Source organism: Equus przewalskii, chromosome 19, assembly GCF_037783145.1.
Source record: "Equus przewalskii isolate Varuska chromosome 19, EquPr2, whole genome shotgun sequence".
NCBI lineage: Eukaryota > Metazoa > Chordata > Mammalia > Perissodactyla > Equidae > Equus > Equus przewalskii.
This window is the reverse complement of record NC_091849.1, coordinates 6,280,357-6,300,300: the sequence shown is the minus strand read 5'-3', so window position 1 is coordinate 6,300,300 and position 19,944 is coordinate 6,280,357. Positions and strand designations below refer to the sequence as shown.

General features: G+C 40.8%; 1 protein-coding gene and 1 long non-coding RNA gene across 51 annotated transcripts in view; one reads left to right on the top strand and one right to left on the bottom strand.

The window, feature by feature from the left end:
* FARS2 (phenylalanyl-tRNA synthetase 2, mitochondrial) overlaps positions 1-19,944 on the bottom strand; it is a 466,357-nt gene that overhangs the window by 87,132 nt on the left and 359,281 nt on the right. For 5 of the 50 annotated variants that reach the window (XM_070585037.1, XM_070585055.1, XM_070585054.1 and 2 more), the window contains one exon: positions 15,989-16,068. The exons of the other annotated variants lie outside the window; for them this stretch is intronic. In XM_070585037.1, the coding sequence (XP_070441138.1) occupies positions 16,005-16,068 (64 nt within the window). In that variant the 3' untranslated portion in view covers positions 15,989-16,004. The remainder of the gene's footprint in view (positions 1-15,988; positions 16,069-19,944) is intronic. 50 annotated transcript variants of the gene reach the window in all.
* Positions 16,832-19,830, top strand: LOC139077395 (uncharacterized). Its single transcript, XR_011529900.1, has 3 exons — positions 16,832-16,926; positions 17,610-17,860; positions 19,478-19,830. It is a non-coding gene; the product is annotated as an uncharacterized lncRNA (long non-coding RNA).

The following is a 19,944-nucleotide window of genomic DNA, read 5'->3' as shown; positions in this document are numbered from 1 at the left end:
ACTAAACACCCTCCACGGCCAGGCACTGTGCTCGGTGACACAGGAGGAACAGATTGGTCTCCTCATCCACCACAGTCTTCCCTAGGCAAGCTTCTGGGGGCTATGGATTCAGCCCAGAGGTCCCTTTCACATTTTACGTGGGATCCTGAGGTTGTAGGAAGTGACCTGAATATCTACCGAGTGGCACTGTAGGAAGTGTATTCTAAAGTTCTTCCATCTAAATAACAGCTTCTAAAAATTACAGTCTCCATTTTTCTGATTAAGAAAGTTTTCTCTCCTGAGAATATGGGAGAATATTGCCAAGGCAACTAAACTGAATGAGAAAGTAAAAGACCCACTATGAGCCTTTTCCAGGAAGCCTTTGAACGTGACCTTGCTCTGGTCACACTCCTCTTACCTCGCATCCAGCCCCTAGAGCCGAAACCATGAATGTTTTTTATTCACTGCAGGTAGAATCTAAAACGCCTTCTCCAGCACAGAGAGTCTCTCCAGTTTAAATTGCTACCCAGACTAAGTTCTCTCTATTCTCTGTGCAGCAGAGTCAGATAGGCTACTGGAAATGTCATCCTTTACACAGCTCTCACACATCAAGGTCAGTTACCTCTGGATTAAAGTTACCCCATTACAATAGCGACTTGTAGGATGTTGCAAAGAGGCCCACCTGGTTACCTCAAGTGTTACGATATGGGCTGTTGGAAGCGTTGGACAGGACAGTTTTGAGTCCAGCCATTGGATCTATAAACCTCAAATGGTTCAATACTTCTGTCTGGGGAAAAGAGATGGAGAGACGTGCAGGAAACCAAGGGGGATATCTCGGCTTCTGTACCTGGCTCACGAATAATGAATCTTTTATGCAAAAGCAATTATATATATGAGGAAAAAAAGCTTTCCTTGAAATGGCAGAAATGAATAAATTATTGATTGGTTTTGTACCCATACCACAGGACCACTTCCCTTTTGCTTTCAGCCTGCCTTTTGGGTGGATCTGCAACCTTCCGGGGCTGGCTGTGAGGTGCCTCCTGAGCTAGCCGGCTCCAATCTCCACATGACCATGCCCCACGCTTCCATACAAATGTCTTTTGAGGTGAGTTCTTCTCATCATCGTGAGTCTCCATGAATTCCACAGTGTTTTGGGTGAAAGATTCTGAATTTCTTCATTTCAAGAAGGGAAATTATAAGAGGAAATTGTTCTGTGGCTCCACTTAATTTTTTTTAATTGCTACGGGAAAAGACTAACATATTTTTCTCTCACTGGTGAGCTGGCATTTTGAATGACTTTAGAAGTTTAAATAGAGTGCTAGGAGTCAAAGAAACCTGTCTTAATAGAGTCCTTTCACAGATATAATAGAATTAGACTCCGGTTAGCAAGAATAACTTCTAATGGCTTAGATTAGCTCCCTAAATTGTCCTTTCAAAGTCCATTCTACCTCTCCATTCAATGGATAAGATGTCTCCTGTAGGTGATAAGTAGTGGACTTTTCAAGGTGGTATTTAAGAGGAAGAAAGGAAAGAAGTTCGCTGACTACGACTATTAGGCAGTGCTTGGAGGGGAGAAGTTAGCTTCTTGTTGTGGCTTCTCATTTATACCGCTACCTTAATCTAGGGGGAGGCTGATGGAAATGTCCTCTGGAAACAAAACACCACATTTGCTAACACAGGAGGGCAGTGATAATGAAAACAAGCCAACCATCTCAGTTGGCAAGAATTCTCAGAGAATGAAACGCAAATTTAATTTTTTGGGTATGCAGGCATTCATCAGAATATGCCTTTGTTTCACTCTTAAAAGGGATCTTGCCAAGCCATTCATTTTGAGTTCTAGCGTAGTGCTTGGCCCACGATGGATGTGCAGCGAGTGTGGCAAGGCGGGGGTGAGGCGGGGGCGAGGCGCTGGGGACGAAGTGGTGGGCTTTATTACTAGAGCCAGCACATTAGGGGTGATCCTCTGATGACCTGTGCTTTCACACGTGCTCTGGGTCATGATTCTCAATAGAACGCTCACTGAACAGGTGTGCAGGTAGCAATGACCACACTGTTACGTGTCTGTATTCAACTTTAAAGGGTTTACAGAGTTCTGAGAGGCAGGCCGGGCAGACACCCAGCAAATTGCAATTCTGAGAGGCAAAATAATGCGCCCTGGATCAAACTGTTATTTTGTAGCAGAAGCGGACTAGACTCAAATTTCCTGGCTCCTGTGCTGGAGGTCTCTCCACTGTCCCATGAAACCCTTTTCCTGCCCCAAAGACACAGCCTGGAATTCTGGGAGTTAGAAGCAGCTTCCAGACTGACCTTGGTGAGATCTAGGTAGCTTTTCACCAAGAAATAATAAAACCTAGTCCTTCTCCCTCCCTGAAAATGTCATCACCATTCACCTGGCGACTCAGTCCCCAAACTAGGAGCCATCCTTGTCTCCTGGCTCTTCCTCGTGCCCCATGTCAGTACATCCTATGTGCTCTGCCTTCAGAACTGAGGCTGACTCCACACCTGTGCCCACCTTTCCAGGCCCAGCCACCTTCACCTTTCATTTGGACTGCTGAACCTCCCGCTGGTTCTTTATTTCTCCTCCTATGACAGTCCATTCACCACCGAGAGGTAGTAAATCTCCTCACACTCCTTAAAACTTATCATCACTTAGAAAAGTTCCTGTACTGTGGCCCACACAGGCCTATTTCCTGGCCCTCAACCACTTCTCTGAATTCATTTTGTCTCACAAACATACCAGACTTGTCCCTGCCTCCGTTCCTTTGCACGTTCTGTTCCCTCTACCTCCTAGCGTTGCATAGTTGCTCCTTCACTTGCCTGCTTTCTTAGCAGGGTCTTCCCTGACACTCCTTAAAATAAGCTACCACTTTCCACTCTCCTCTCTCTCTCTATACTCTACTTTCCTTCACTGTGGGTATCACTACTTGAAATCACACTCCAATGAACTTGTTTACTTGCTTAGTGTCTGTCCTTCCCAATAGCCTGGAAGCCCCATGAGGACAGAGCCTTGTCGTCTTGGTCCCTGTGTATTGCCCTCACCTGAACAGAATCTGACACACAGCAGGGTGCAGTATCTGCTGAGTGCATGTGTGGAAGGGTAACAATAGAGGGGGAGAAACGTGTGCAACAGAGGGGGAGAAAAGCCACATCTGGTTCAATGAGGATTTAACAGACAGAGTCCAGTAGAGTAGATTTTACATGGATCTAGTGTGGAAAAGAATGGTATATTAAGGTCCCCTTTAGATACAGTCAAGTCTGTCTATAGTAACATCTTTGACATGAATTCTACCACCCTTACCTTACGTTTCTTTAGAATTTAACACATTATACAACTACATTTAAAAATAAATAGGGGTGTGCCCGGTGGTGCAACAGCTAAGCTTGCATGCTCCGCTTTGGCAGCCCAGGGTTCACCAGTTTGGATCCCGGGCACAGCCCTACACACCACTCATCAAACCATGCAGCAGCCTGGGGTTTGTGGGCCAGATCCCAGGCGCAGACCTATATACCACTTATCAAGCCATGCTGTGGTAGGCGTCCCACATATAAAGTAGAGGAAGATGGGCACAGATGTTAGCTCAGGGCCAATCTTCCTCAGCAAAAAGAGGAGGATTGGCAGCAGATGTTAGCTCATAGCTAATTTTCCTCAGGAAAAAGAAACAAAAAAGAAACAAAAATAAATAAGCAGGCCTTGCAGTGTCTGGCTTATGATGAGTGCCCAATCAACATTTATTGCTGAATGTTTTAAAAAATTTCTATCTCCCATCAAATTATTTTCATTTTCCATGTTTCCTTTCAATACAGTTGTATATTTTTGCATTGTTGTAAGCATATAGAGGAGTTGTTTCTTATTTTTCTTTTGAAACACTTTTTGATGTTGTGACCTAGTCTTTGCAATTTTTAATGACCACGCACTATTCCATCAAGGTGATGTACTATAATTCACCCATCCATTCTTCTTCTTGGGGCATTTGGCCACTGAAAGTTCACTGAAAGTAAAAATGCCACATAAATTGAGGTTGTATGAGAAGTGCCCTTTTTAGTAGAACCAAAACCCCATTCTAAGCAGGGCAGAGTAAAACTGCGTGATGGTCTGCCATCAAGCAGCCTTAATTCCAACTCTTTATTGCATTAGTTTAGTAAAGCAAACTGTAGATTGTTGTCAGAAAACTCCATATCACTTCAGAAATTATTTATGAAAGAATGAGATTTCAACCACTGACCAAATATAGCCGGCCTCAGGAGAAAGCACCAAAGGAGGGCGGGAGGAAGCCAGAGGAGGAAGAGGACGGGAAGAAGTGACAGCAGTAAGGGAGCTGAGAAGACTTTAATAAAGGTCTGGTCAGAGCCTGTCTTATTTCTTGGATCTCTTGAGAAAACAGTCAGCAGTTTTGTTAGTAGATGGATCAGTCAAAGCCAGAGGGGGAAGAAAGGGCTTGTATATCCTGGTGATTTTCCCATCTTGTGTTATTAAAATGCCTGATAAGCTCCTGTGAAGTAGTGTAGTTTTCTTCTTTTTCCTCTGTAAATAACTTTTTTTCCTCTGTATACAAGTGAAGTACTCATTCATTGAAAATAATTTGGGAAATATGGGAAAGCATAAAGAAGAATGTAAAAACCACCTGTAGTCCTACGAGCCAGGGCTAACCACTGTTACGGTGGTATTTAGCCCACTCTCCCTTATGGATACGCACATAAATATTTATAAAGCTAGAGTTAGAACACACATTCTTCTCTTGACCCTTTAAACCTATTGTTATATTATGAACTTTTTTTCATTGCCCGTAACGGTTCTTTAAAATGTTTTAAATTTGTGCAACATAGTTCACTGTTCAGACGAGTAAAGCATAATTTGTTTCTTGATGGTGTCAAGCTTCAAAAACAGAACCCAGTTTAAGAGGCAAAGCATTTATTTGGGATCAAAGAATTGCAATTTGGGGAGCACAGATTGAGGTATAAACCCAAATAGTGTCCCCCTAGAGAGTAAAAGTGAGGGTCTTTTAAAGGCAAAGAAGGCAGGTTGCATCACAAAGAATTTTAATTGGAGTTGGAAGCAGAAGCTAGTCGTAGCTAAACACTGATTGACTATTGACTGTTATCTTTGGAAAGTCCACAATTCTCAGTCTTTGTGATCAGGATGTCCCTTCTCCTGCTGACTTCTCAAACAATTGCTTGTAAAACAATTGCCATTTTGGCCCAGTCCAAAGGTTTGGCCCAGTCCAAAGGTTTGGCCCAGTCCGAGGTTCAAGAAAGCAAGGATGCAGCTCCGATTCCATCTTAAAATGGTTCCACTAAAGTCAATTCTGATATTGGGTAACACTCAGGTTGTTTCCAAATTTTCACTCTTACATGAAATAATGCAGAAGTCTTTGAACCCTTAGCACAAATTTTTAAAAGCAGAATTACTGGATCAAGGGTATGGACACTTTTAGGTCGATTCATATAGCCGAAATACTGTCTATTTCCCTGGAACTTTACACCCAACCCAGCCTTGGATGAGAGCAGTTATATCACGACTTCCTCATTCAAAGGAGATATTATTGTTTTTATATTTTTAACTGTGGATGAAAAATGAAATCATTATTTTAAATTGCATTTCTTTGATTACTGGTGAGGCTGAACTTTTAAAATTTGTTTTCTGGCTATAAATTTAGATAAACTGTTTAGAGAACTGCTTTCTATTAAATTGCCATTTTTCTATTAGAACAAGAAATTTTTTTCACTGATTGTTCGAGCCACTATAATGTTACTTTGTAAAAGCCAAAAAAATTTGTATACTTATTAAATGCAACTTTCCAAAAGAAAAAATTGCATGGAAACAAGATTAGAAGGAAATATACCAAATGCTAACCACGTGTTAAGGATTAGGTGATGGATCTGTAAGTATCTGCCGAATTTTCTTGCAGGAGCATGGTAAAAAGGTGCCAATAAGTCGTCTTCCACATAAGCTGCCTGCGGTGATGGTGGCAGGAAAGACAGGGAGATGTGTGTGAACAGAGTAGCCGCCTGGGAAATACAGGGGGGCTGCTTTTCTTTCTTCATTCCAGTTTACTGTAATTCTCATTTGACACTTTCCCTCGGCCCACCTCTATCACTGATAGAGATACCTGCCAGAAATCCTTTCTGTCTGACTGTGGACATACAAAGTGGGTGGTAACTGGACCAGCTAGTGGTTTGGATGACTTTGCATAACCTGTGGCTACTTTCACCAGCAGAGTTACAGTCTTGTTTTCCTGATTATGTGTCTCCTGTTGGAAGGGCACCTTTACTTAAGGCTGTGGACTGAAATATAACATTGCCTACATTTACACAATGTCCAAGCATGCTCAAGTGCTCTGACCACAGTTGTTTCTAATGAGCTCACCGGGTCTCAGCATCAGGGCTACACTGTAATGGTAGCCACTGGAGTTTGCTGAAACCAAATTTTCATTATGTAGCAGAAAGAAACAATTTGCTATTAACCTATACCCAGATGCAGCTATTTCCACATTGGATTAGAGGATAACATTCAGCTTTAGAGGGAGAACAACTCTATATACTTTAATGATTTTTTTCTTTTTGATGGAAAGTAAGGCCCTCAGGAACAGGGAAGTTGAAACAGAGGAAGCTAAACTAAACCACTCTACATAGTTAAGTAAAAGGTTATCACCATAGGGGTTCGTTATGAAGGAAATGGATTTGTGGAGGTTTCCTTGGGTCAGGCCAAAGAAATGGGAGTTTTGGGAAGAAGAGGCACTCAGGGGAAGCCAGGAAAAGAGAAGGTTTCCTCTAAAGAGACACCTGCTTCCTGTAGGAGCAATATAAGATGGCAAGTAAGCAATTCATTGTGGTGACCAACCACTGATAAACCGTCACAACTGCGATGCAGAGATTCGGTGTTAGTTTCCTCTCCATTTTTTCCAATCTTTTGCAAGTCATTGCATTGTTTAGGGTCTCCTGGGGAATAAAAGGGGGTGAGGTGATCAATGTTGTCGAGAATCAACAACCTGCAGAGTACTGACTAGATGGCAGGGATGATGCAGAATGGGTACAGAAACAAAAATTTAGAGCTAGAGGAGATAGTAGGACATAAATACCCCCCAAAAATCTTCAAAAACACTCAACAGGGCATGCCAATTAAGTAGGTCTTATTATTTTTATTTGGATTTTAAAGAAACGGGTGAGAGAATGCTCATGAGCCAAGAGCACGTTTGGTTACAATTATATCCGGAGGCTGGTGATCACTTATCTCGAGGACCGATTTCTTGCAGATATGGTCTCTATGAATATAGAGGGCATCACCCCTAAAAACGCATTGCCTGAAGGAAATAGTAGAAAGTAAAGACTTGCTTTGTCACCTCTGTTTTCTGGCTTTCAATAGAGGGTCACTTGCAGCATGTCATCTCTTCACCAGTGAAAAAATCTGTGAGACTAATTCCTGAGGACAGGCCTCTGATGTTCCTAGAGCTCAGCTTACTATTCCAAACACAAATCAACATGTTTCAGACATTCCTTCTGACCCAAGGGGCGCCACTTCTGGGTCAAGACAAGATTACAGCTTAAATCTTTGGGATATCAGATAGACAATGGACAAAAACTCAAGAAAATAAATGGCAGTTATCTCTGCATTCTGTTATCTGATAGAACTTTCAGAGAAGTCCTTGGGAAATTTAGAGAGCTCATTCCAAAACTTTGAAGAAGGAGGGGCTGAAAATTGAAAATGAATTATTTACGATATTCTCTCCATAAGTCACAGACTTTAATGAGCAGATATCAGGTTCTTTTCCTCCTACCTTAGATATCACTCAGCTAGGTAGGTCCTTCCTCAGCATTGCTAAATGATGCAGGAATGAGAAGTGTTTGAAGCTCCAGAAGCCAATGAGACAGCATGAACAGGCCCAAGCAGCCCCTGTATTACAAAGGGTAGCTGGGTGTGAAATGAAGTGAATCTTTTCCCTCAGACATTATTTATTTAGAAATTAAGAGGCTATCTACACTAGTGGCTTAGGGTACAGATTGTAAGTAAAAGTGTAACACAGATTGTAAGTAAAAGTGTATCTTCTCTGATGTGAACTTAGTTTAGTTTCTCAGAGAGATGCCAAGCCCTGACAGGCTGACCCTTGCCAGCAGTTACCCTCTTACAGGATGGGCCTCCATTGGGCTGGGAAAGCCTCTTCTCAAGGTACCAGTCTTGGGTTTTCCATATCCCTCACCTCTACCTTACCTCTCAAGTCTACAAAGGACGGTGACCTTCAAGAACTGATGAAAACGTTCTTTAAATTATGTACATTTGCTAGATCTAGGAAACAGTTTCTTTTCTGTCGGAAAGTAATTTATCTGAGATCAGATCTCTAGGAAATTGGGTGGAGTGCGGTAAGGGGAGGAGATGTCAGAGGCTAGAAACAGAGGCACATTTTAGAGACAGTTTCTTTGAGAAAAAGATTTTTGACACATAGTCCCTCAACTTTTATTCAACTTGCCTAAAAGTTTATTAGTCAACTTCCCTCAGGAAATTTCTCTCTGTCGAGTCTCCATTTCTTCCATTACCACTCGAGTTCTCCCTTCTGCTCGGCTCAAAACCTTAGAGGCCTCGACTCCTTGGTATCTCTCTCACTTTTCTAACTTTTCTCTTAGCTCTACCTCCCCGTATTTTACAGCCATCCATTTTTTACAGTTTTCGGCATCATCACTTGCATCCATACTCTCGTTGCACCTGGATTAGCTGATTGCCTGACAGACTGATTCATCCACTCATTCATGCTAAGCCCATTTACTGTGTGCCTCCTTTGTGCCAGGTGTAAGATACCACTCCTGCCCTCAGGAATTTAACAATCAAGTGAGTGAAAGAGGCATGTAAACAAACATTTCAAATGAGTGCAAGGTAAAACTAAAAGTGTTGGAAATGTACACACACTCTATTATACAAGCATACAGGGAAGGAACAATGGCCCTGGGCTTGTCTGTCTGAGGCAGGTACCCACTCCTCTCTGTCCTACTCACTGAGGCCAGGTTAATTTCCCAGAGCAGTGTTGCAAGGCCACAGCTACTAAGAGAGATTCACTCAGCACCTGCAGGACTTCCTCCCACACAGGTGGGCTGATTATTCAAGGTAGCTTGCCTGTGTCTTTGTGCTACGGCTTTAACTATTAGAAAGTGCTTGGAAAAGAGCATCTCAATGCTCATTTATGAGAAAAGCTTATTATGTTGGCTTATTGCTAGGTTCTTAATAGACATTATGATGTGAAGGGGCAAGGCAGAGTACGGTGGGAAGAAAGAACTTGTCCAAAGGGATCCAGAGGAAGGAAATGGAAGAAAGCTGAACACAAGTGTTACCTACTTTACAGTTCTCTTATGGACCAGTCCTTTTTAATTACGGCTGCTTTGATTCTCAGCATTTTATACCATGCCCAAGAAAGCAAGACACATGGTTTAATAAAAAATTTGTTTTGATTCACAAATTTATATAAAAGTCTTACAAAGATACAAAAATTAGTCATCATTGGTTTATACATTTCAAATATTTTTAATTAAAAGAATAAGATTTCACGAAAGCAATGTAGAATAATCTTAGGTACGTGGGCACTTTAATATACATATGCCTCTGAACTTGAGCTACATCTTTAAAGAACTATTTTGGTCACTCTTAAAGTAAAGTGGGGCAAAATAATTCTTTCCAACATTAATAAGCATCTCTTGGTTGTTCCAGGAATGACTATACTCTGTGGTTTTCTCAGTTGGAATTTTCTTTGTACTAGGTAAGTATTGAGACAACACTTAAGTTGGCTCAGGTCTGTCTATATTGACTTCAGGAAGCAGCAAATATCATGGGACAATACAAGAGTGAGGAAGTGAAGCTTGCAGTCATCAGCAAGGCAATATATTTAAGGCTGACAATAAGGACAGTTCCTTACTAATATAGAATAAAAGTACAGGCTAAGCCCTATAAGTTTGAGAGGATTTAATACATAATTAAATAAAATGAAACTTTCACATTCAGAAATATGGCTCTATATAGAATTTTTTAAACTGCTTTGAGTATTTTCCATATAAAATTCTATTTGTAATCATTTAATATGTTATTACAAGGCATGTGGCATACACTCTACCTTAATGTGACATTGTAAATGTCCTTATAACCAGCTCTGCTCTCTACAATAGCTTTATTAGGATGTTATTGAGAATTTAAGCAGATCCCAAACTAGGACACCAGATTCATGTGCAATAAAATATATTGTTAGTCTCATGATTTAAAAATGGAAGATTATATAAATGCACATTTCTGAATGTGTCCAGTCTAATATGTATGATATTGTTTGTATTTAACAAATACAAAATCCAATCAAATCATTAAGAGCCTAATATGAGAATGGAGGACAGAAGTGGGAGAACCAAATAAATGAAATCATCAATAACAGACAAGTACAGAAACACCTCATTCATCTGATGCTCCATTCAAGACAGTTTCCTTGATAACTGAAGCTGACATCTTTAAGCACTGTTAAGAAAATCTTCTTGCATAGTTAAATGGAGTGTGTTAAATTAAACTTTTCTGCAGCAATCTTGAGTCAGGTTGTTTTGACTACTATTTTATTATTTTTTATATGATCCCAACCAAATTTAATAATAGTCATCTTTATTTTAATTTAGTCTTTAAATGCCACTTTCTTTCAATAAAAAGTGAAATTTCCCTTAGGTGGGAGAAAAAGAATGATTTTCACCATAGTTTCAATGTAGCATATGCCACGATTATGACCAAGATGATGTTCAATGTGTGGAAAAGGTGACTAAGAAAACACATTCTGTGATATGGAAAAGAAAATGAAATTTAACTTCCTGCTGGATATGTTAACCAATGAAAAACATAATGAAAACAATGTACCTTCTATAAGGTATTTATGAATTAGTCCAGGTTCATTTTATTTATCTCTGAAACTTTCATTCTATTTTGGTGAATATTAGCTTTTCTTTTAATGTTTTTTCTAAGTTGTTCTTCTCAAATGAAATATGAGAAACTTGGAAACACAAATCCAAAACAAAGATACACTGCATAATTACTGGGTAATGCTCTTATTACACTTGCTATATGAGTTATCCTAACTTAACAGGTCTCTTCAACACTATATTTGATCCATGTGAAATGGCAGGAAACATATTTCATGACTAAACAAATAGCTACTATAGACAGTACTAGACTGATATCCAAACACATACACACAGGTGCGCATGTCTTTCTCACCTCAGCAATTCTGCTAGAATTTCACTGAAAAGGAGTATATTTTCTCCGTCTCCTGAAATTCCATCATTCCTCTCCATAGTTTCTTCCTTTGAAGAAAGCCACGTGGACGGGGCACACGTGCTAACTAAATCCTTGTGCTTACTGAGAGCACACTGCTATTATCAGCTACGTGTTACCCTATACCTATCATCTATCTATCTGTCCGTCCATCCACCTACCAATCTGTTTGTATATGTAAATGTGTTCTATTTTTTATTGACTCAATAGGTGAATATATGTAAGTTTATCAAATACTTTCTTCACCAAATATTTATGATTACCTATGTGTGCCAGTCACTGTGTTTTTCATGTCTCTTCCCCCTAAAAAATGCAGACTAGAAAACATTGTTTTAATTCTTCATAACAATTTAGAAATCTTAGGTAAAAAATATGGAATATTAGAAGTAGTCAAAAGAGAAGTGGGCTCCTGTCATTAATTACTTCTTGGGACTTTGGGCATTTCCCTTTGACTGCGTTCATCGTAACTTCTTCATTTGTATAATGAAGGAAGAGGATCAGACAATCTCTTTTAAAAATCTCTCTGAGTACAAAATGCCACAGTTCCAAATATGGAAGTATTTTATAATGTTGGAAATTGGCAAAAATAGTACTTCTCCCAGAAGAACTTAATGATATCGATCTCATTCAGGTTATAGGCATTGCAATGTGAGAAGAAGGCACATATGGTACCCTCTAACCCCCACTTACAAATCTGAGAGTAGGCAAGAAGAAATCAGGTGTTCATAGAAGTGTCGTGAAGAAAACACACTTGAATGACCTTAAACATTTTACAAATGCAACACGCCATAAAATACAACTGTCAAATCATCACTCCTTGTCCACGGTCACTGGGAAAGGGGAGGACGAGAACGGAAACAAGACTTCCCAAATTCTAGTCCATTGCTTCATTCAGCGTGTTTCCATGTCCTCCAGGGCCAACCGTCAGTGTCCTCTGTAGTTTGGCCATTTCAAACTAACAGCTGACCAATAAGTTTTTCTCTTAATATTTCTATCAAACATATCCTTCACAGGAAGTTAACTTTATGAGAATATCTACAAATGGAGAAGTTTGGGCTGTTACCAATATTAGGTTTAGAGGCAAAGAAAATAAATGGTGTGAATCTATCAACATGCAACAATTTCTCTGACTTGTGACATCTGCTTTCCTATTTTTTCTTTCTTTCTTTTTTTTTTAGAAGAGTATGCACTGACTGAAAATAGTCATTTTTAAACTGACAAAAATAAAAAATAAAAAAGAGGACATATAGTCAGGACAAATGGTTTCTAAGTCAGTGTTGGAATATAACACATACATAAACCTTTGGCTAGACCACCCAACACTGGTAAATCTTACTTTAACATCTTGGTTAGTATTTGGTTGACTTAAATTACATGACTAATTCATATAAAGAATTTAACAATGAAAATAAATAAATAAGTAGAAAAAATTAAAGGTTATCATAATCCTACCATCCAGAGACAAGCATAGTTAACATCTTGTTGTATATCCTTCTAGTCTTCTGGAATGTACATTTACAATATACCTATATCTACGTCCATATATAAAATCCATCCCATACTCCAGACATATCTAGGTGTGCAAAGAGCTCAGGAGATCATTATGTTGACATACCTACCTGTGTACATCTGTATACTAAGGTGCCCTATTTGAAAAGCTCTGCTCTGCCTTTCCCATAAGTTTTCATTCATTTGAAACAAGCATCATTGGCATCACACGAAGCAACCTCGTTTCTTGGAAAGTCCTCATGCTTCGTATATCTGCTCCTCACTTTCAAAGAGCTGGCACAAGTCTAACTAGCATAAGTTTAACCGAATTCTGCAGAAATGCTGGGAAGCATAGAATTCTTTACTGACCAAGTCCCAGTTTTAAATAAAACCATTGTAATTGCATCCTTGCTGACATAGATCTCCTCTCCCTTCCCTGGACACTTGCACCAGGGTGGACAGGCCCAAATGTGGGTCCTAAGAAGGGCACTAAGGAATGGTGTAACCGAGGCTTTCTGATTGCAGAAGGAGGCAAGCAAGTGCTGCAGGCAGTACCAGCTCATTTCAGTTCCACAAACATGACTGACCCCTCCAAATATGTGCCAGGCATTGTGCATGAGCCCAAGACATGGCTTTTGCCCTCAAGGCAGCACAAGCTGGTTTGAAACAGACCCATATATGAATAGAATCAACATGGGAAGTACAGGCTGCTGCTTTCATTGGTTTAAGTTTCCCCAAGTTCCTTTAGGATAGGGACCACATCTATTCAACCTTTTACCTCTCCTCCACTAGACGTGCAGTATGGGGCACACGAAAGGTGCCGGGGCACTTTGCTGGTAGATCAACCTGACAGTAAGCTTCAGTGGTAGATGAGATAAATTTCCTGCACAGCTATGGTCTCCATAGGTCTTTGGTTATGCTAATTACACATACTTTCCCCTAATAAATGGCTAGAAATTCTGTGTGTCACAGTGGGAGGGCCCAGAAGGTGCATTCATTGCAGTAGCCTATCTCATCCCATTACTATCACTATGCAAAGGTGTTTCTACTCCAAAGGAAAATACAGTGTCACTAAACTCCAGGGAAAGAACAGAAAGGAACACGTTGTCAGTGGCAACCAAACTTAGCTTCCTTCATGAATCACTGTGGCCTCATTCTGACAGGTCCAGTTGCAGCCTAGCCCTAAACACAAGGCACAGTGACTCAGCTACGATGAGACTTTAGATGTTATTTTTAAGGGGGGTGGGGGAGGGGAGGGAAGTACAGAGATGCTTTATTAATTTTTCCTGAATTTTAATAGCCGAAACTAAATCTTCACTTTGACACTAGATTTCTAGAAAAATTAACCTGCCCCCAAAATTATGTAACCCTTAGAGTTTACTTTTTATATCACAGCTTGCCTATAAAAGTCACAAACCATTCTCATGGCAAAAATTTGTTTGATCAAAATGGAAAAGGGGAGTTTTCAGAAGAATCTGGGCCCAAGGGAAGCAAGTGCGGTGCAGTGGAAAGAACGCTAGCTTTAGAGTCAGAAAGCTTGCTCTTTGTTAGCTGAGTCACCTTGGGACTGAATGGCCGGGATGTGACCAGGGTTAGTGAGGCTGGGCCAGCTGTGCTAGATGGAGTTCCAGGGTGGGCCTCTGGGCATGGGTGGGTGTGCCTACCCTGCTGGTTTTGCACTTTGGAATTGGTGAAGGAAACTGTACTGACCCCAACAGACCTGTATAGATTCTTCATGCTTCGGCGTGTCTTCTTCCTCTTGTCTGCCCGCTGCAGCGGCTCTGCTGTTTTCTAACTTTCACACAGCCACCTACTGACTCCCGGGTCTATTCACTCATCTTCTGGACTTTTTCCAACTCCTACCTTCTCTTGAGCTACCAGAACAGCACACATACTTTCCAAGCAGATACATAATATTTTTGTGGGAAAGTAGAACAATGTTTTCCCCAATTCCTTGTTCTCATAATGATCCGAATTTCGTTTCCTCCTGGCAGGGTCTCTGTCTTATGGGAACAGTCCACCTATAGTTAACTCTTAACTTTTATCCTTGGACCAAAGCTGATGGCTCACAAGTAGTCACCTCTCAATGCTGGCGTCCCCTCCACATCTTCAGTGGAGCAGCTATCTAACTCAGGGGAGCTCTCATGAGGTAAATGCTACTCTAAAAAGGGTTCATTCAGGGGCTGGCCCCGTGGCCGAGTGGTTAAGTTCGTGCGCTCCGCTGCAGGCGGCCCAGTGTTTCGTCGGTTCGAATCCTGGGCGCGGACATGGCACTGCTCGTCAGACCACGCTGAGGCAGCGTCCCACATGCCACAACTAGAGGAACCCACAACGAAGAATACACAACTATGTACCGGGGGGCTTTGGGGAGAAAAAGGAAAAATAAAATCTTTAAAAAAAAAAAAAAAAAAGGGTTCATTCAGTGGGAACATCTTTAAAAGGTTAAAACATCCTCCGTAAATGTGTGTTTGGTTCTCTGAATAAGTCCTTTCACATTTTTTCCAGAGCAAACACTCTTTTAGGTTGGAAGGCCAGGAAAAAGTAACACCCAAATTGGCCCTATGATTTTGCGAGGAAGTGGGGCAGGAGAGGAGGGAGCCCAGCAACCTGCAGAAATCTATCTCTCACAATGACCCTGGAAATAAGGGTTCTTTCTGTAACATTAGGAAGTTCCAAATTGAAACAGAGAACTGAATGGAATGCCAGTCTACTGCTGAGATTTCCTCTTGCCACATCACAGTAATCCAACGCCTGGATAGCTCATCAGCCAACTACTTTCAGCAACAACCCATCCAACTCTGGGGACAGGAAGAACAGAGACAGAGTGGGCGCAGCTATTACGTCATGTTCTGAAAGATGGGTCGTGGAGCCTCATTTTTATGGACGCTGAAACTTCCTCCTCCTCAGCTGCTGGCCAGCAACAGGCCATAAATTAGTTAAATTTAACTATAATAAACATGCTGAAAATGAATTATATTTAACTATAACAGCCACCTCAGGGTTTTCTCAAGACAGAATAATTTTAGCTTATGCTACCATAAGTCCCCTAACTAAGGCAGAAAGTAATTACCTAAGGATTTACCACAATGAGCTCACTGACACTCAGTATTTTATTACAGCGTGTGAACAGTCAAGTCTTTTATAGATCAGGCATAGACCGCAGATTGCAGAATATATGGTCTTGGGTGGGAACAATAAGAACACTAAAAATAAAAATGTTTCAGGCAAATACAAATTCAGTAAAGCCACCTGATTTCAGTCGTCATTAAGAATTAGCAGTAATTGTGCAGAGTCCCGGTTGAAACTTGACACTGTCAGTAGGCCAGGGCCTGCCAATAAAACGAACAATGTGAATTGGATAAGCTTTCTGAGAGAATAAGCTGCATGGAAACACTTAAAAAGTGTGTTTATTTTAAAAAAATGTAATTGGGCTTCAGTGCTGTACATGCTACTGAGAAATCACATTTATCTATCCATGAAAGCAGGATCTTACTTAGTAGCATTTGGTTAGGGGAACAGTTTGTGTTTCTGAAAGTACTGATAAGTAATAACAACTTGTCCAAAATGCCATTTCTTATAAAATATTCTGATATTCTACATTTCATTTATTCTGAATAATCTCCCCATTTAAAAAAATTCTCATTTATGCACTCACTTCTTACGCAATTATTATGCATCAGTTGTTGGCCAAGTTCTATAAATAAAGGACAGTAGGACACGGTCTCCATGCTCTAGAAGCTGAAAGTTGAGTAGGAGACACGGGTCTGTGAGACATGAGTTCCTGCAGTGTATCTGCGATGATTAGTGAGGTGTACCGCCTGTTCAAAACAAATTAATTGGTCAGTATTGATTTACGTGATCTGAGTAGAGAAACCTAACTATGACTGATCAATAATTAAACTGCCTATGGTGGGTCCTGGCCATTGAATGCTCTTTGTATAAATGTGCATTTGTGGCATAATCACTCATGTTTAGGTGCAAATACAGCAATCCCCCTTATCTGAAGTTTCGCTTTCCATGGTTTCAGTTACCCACTGTCAACTGCGATCAGGAAGCAGATGATCCTCCTTCTGAGTATGTCAGAAGGTCACCAAGTAGCCTGATGCTAAGTCACAATGCCTATGTCATTCCCCACTCCATCTCATCATGTGGGCATTCCGTCATCTCACATCATCACAAGGAGAATGGTGAGTGCAGTATGATAAAGTATTCTGACAGAGACCAAATTCACGTAACTTTTATTATAATATATTTTATAATTGTTCTATTTATTATTAGTTATTGTTGTTAATCTCTTACTGTGCCCAATTTATAAACTAAACTTTATCCTAGGTATGTATGTGTAGGAAAAACATAGTATACATAGGGTTCAGCACTATCTGCAGTTTCAGGCCTCCACTGGCACGAGGGAATGTATGTCCCGTGGACAAGACGGGATGCTGTATCGTTAACATGCTACATTTAATTTGTGTATATAATCTGTGAAGCTTCATGTTTTTACATCTTGCCTCATTCTACAAAGGAGTTAATGAGGCTTACCGAAGAAAATACACAATAAAATAATGTTCGAATATGAATAAAAATAGAGAATGAACATAAGGGGTGGCATGAGAGGTGGGATGTTACTGACATCTTTCTCAAGCCAGACTCCTACCCGCTGCTTCCCCGTGCCGCCTCAAGGGCCACGAGCACGCACGAGGGTCTCAGGAGATCTGAGGTGTGGGTTCAGAACAAGGGAGAAGTGTGCTTCAGCCAGCGCAGGCCCTCTTCTCCTCCACCAGCTCTGGACGGGGTGCTGGGTGCTCCTGAAGCCCACAGGGTGCTACCCTGGCAACCCTCAGCTAGCTTTCACCCTCTGCTTGGCTCTCAGGACCCTGACAGGCAGGAGTGACTTGCAGGGCAGGATTTGGTAACTCTTGAGTTCTGGCTGAAATACCATATAACAGCATCAAAAACCTCTCCTAACACGGAACAATACGGGAAGGGGACTATTAATAAGAGGAGGACTGCTGCGATCAGGGAGAAGGACACACAAAGAGCGAGCAGTGAGCTTCTGCACAGAGGAGCTGAGCTTCAAATCTGGCTCTGAGCCTTTCCCCAGCCAGGGTGAAGGAGGAAATGGTGAGTTACAAAATTCTTAAGATTAAATTTACCTGTACTTTAAGGTAAGCTAAGTTTCTCCTGGCTTTACATGTTTCGCAGGGGGCGTTGAGCGAAATAATGGACAAAATCCTCAATAATCTTCCCAGTGTACGTGCAGTAACCCATTTCATACAGCTGTTTCTTACAGGATCCAAGGATGGAGTTGAGTCCACACCACTCAAGTACCTCCTAGTGAAGGCAATGATATGGGAGGCCAGAATAACATGGTCTGTTCGATGGGTGACTTCCATTTATCCCTCCAGGATTACTCTTTCTTAGGAGGACAAGAATTAACATTAGCTTGTTGTTGCAAGTACTACACTAGGAATAGTATATTTAGTATTAAAATATAACCCTCTTGAAAACACTACGCAGTGAGTACTACTATCTCCATTTCTACCAGTGAGAACACTGAGGCCCAGAGAAGTTAAGTAACTTGCTCAAGGTACACAGCAACTAAGAGGTAAAACCAGAATTCAAACTTGGATATGTCTTCAAAGCCATAATTTTTGCTTCAGCTGTTTCTACACAAAGAATAATAGATTAAATGTTTTGCCTGAACCAAGTAGTAAAAATCATCTAAAAACTATTCATTTAGTTAGGTTTTAGGGATCCTTTTCCCACTGTTTTCTCTGATTATCTGAGTGAAATGACCAATTGACCAGCTATTTCAGTATCATACAGACATTTGGATAATCCTAACAGCGTGCTGGGTGTCTACCAAGCCTTCTCAAAGGCACTTAATCCCATGTTTGAATCAGTACAATATCATTTACATTAGCTGTCACTACCCAACAGTACAGGAGTGAGGATAAATTAAATATTTGCTTATGTGGCTGCATAAAAAATACATATGAAACAGAAAATAAAACTCACACTACATACAAGTCATCACCACTTATAAGTAAAATTCAACACAACTGAAGCCACTAAACCCTACATCATCCCCTGGGGGGAAAAGCCAAATTTAAAAGCCACTCATCTGTTTTCAGACCTACTCTCTATTGTCAGTGTACAGAGACTTCTGAAGGACTCGAGCCGAGAAACGGTAGAGAGAAACTCTCTGATGATGGGCATTAAAGGAATGTGGCCTGTGAAACAATAAAGCAGGGGATTGCGAAAAAGCTCGGTAGCTCAGCAAACTCACACAGCAGACATAGTTCCTCATCAATGCCAGAAAGTGCTTCTCTTGCTCTAGGAGTTGGTCACTAGCAGCCAAAACATTTTAAGGAGAGAGAGCATCTGTCTTCATCAACTCACTACAGTTAAGGTATATTTACCCACGATACACGCAGCCAAAGAGAAATGTAAACTAAACGGAGCCGATATCTTTACCTCTCCTCGCTGGGTCTCCGTTTCCCCATCTGTAAAATAACAGATTTGGACAGATCGTCCTAAGGGCTCATCCAGCTCTGACATTCTATAACTCTATGGATTCAGCTGCTGGCTCTGCAACTGGTATTGATTTTTTTTTTAAGGGGCTATCTTTAATGTCAAATGATACCTCTTTTTTCTCCCCAGATTTTGGTTTTGTTGGTCATGATTTAATCGCATTTTAATTTTTTGTTTGTCTATTTTTGTATCTCCAATGTTTAGCACTGCATATGTCTGGTACGTGGCAAATCGACATCATGCACTAAATATTGATTCAGTTTCTCTCCTTTCAACTGGAAGTCTTCTGGAGCTCCCGGCAGCATAGAGGAGAAGATTCAGTACTGCTCTTGAACCATCGGGCTGGTTGCTCTCCTGTTGTGAAGCTACTCCTGGGGCATCTAGGTGGTACCTCTTCTAAGTCAAAGCACATCCTGGGACCTGCAGTGGCCATTAACCAGCAAGTGTTTACTGAGTACATTAATGTGCACTGCTCTTTATGAAAATGAAAAAAAATTGTTGGCTCTTAGTTCTGTTCCTTTTAAGTAAGAAATAAATGTTCTAAGTTAGTTGAGGAAGTTATTTGATTCTTCTTTGTATAGCTCACCACTCCTATTACAGGGCACTGCACATGGGGGGTACCCAGTATTTTGGGGTTAACTGAGTTCAATGAATCAATAAATGCCATAACC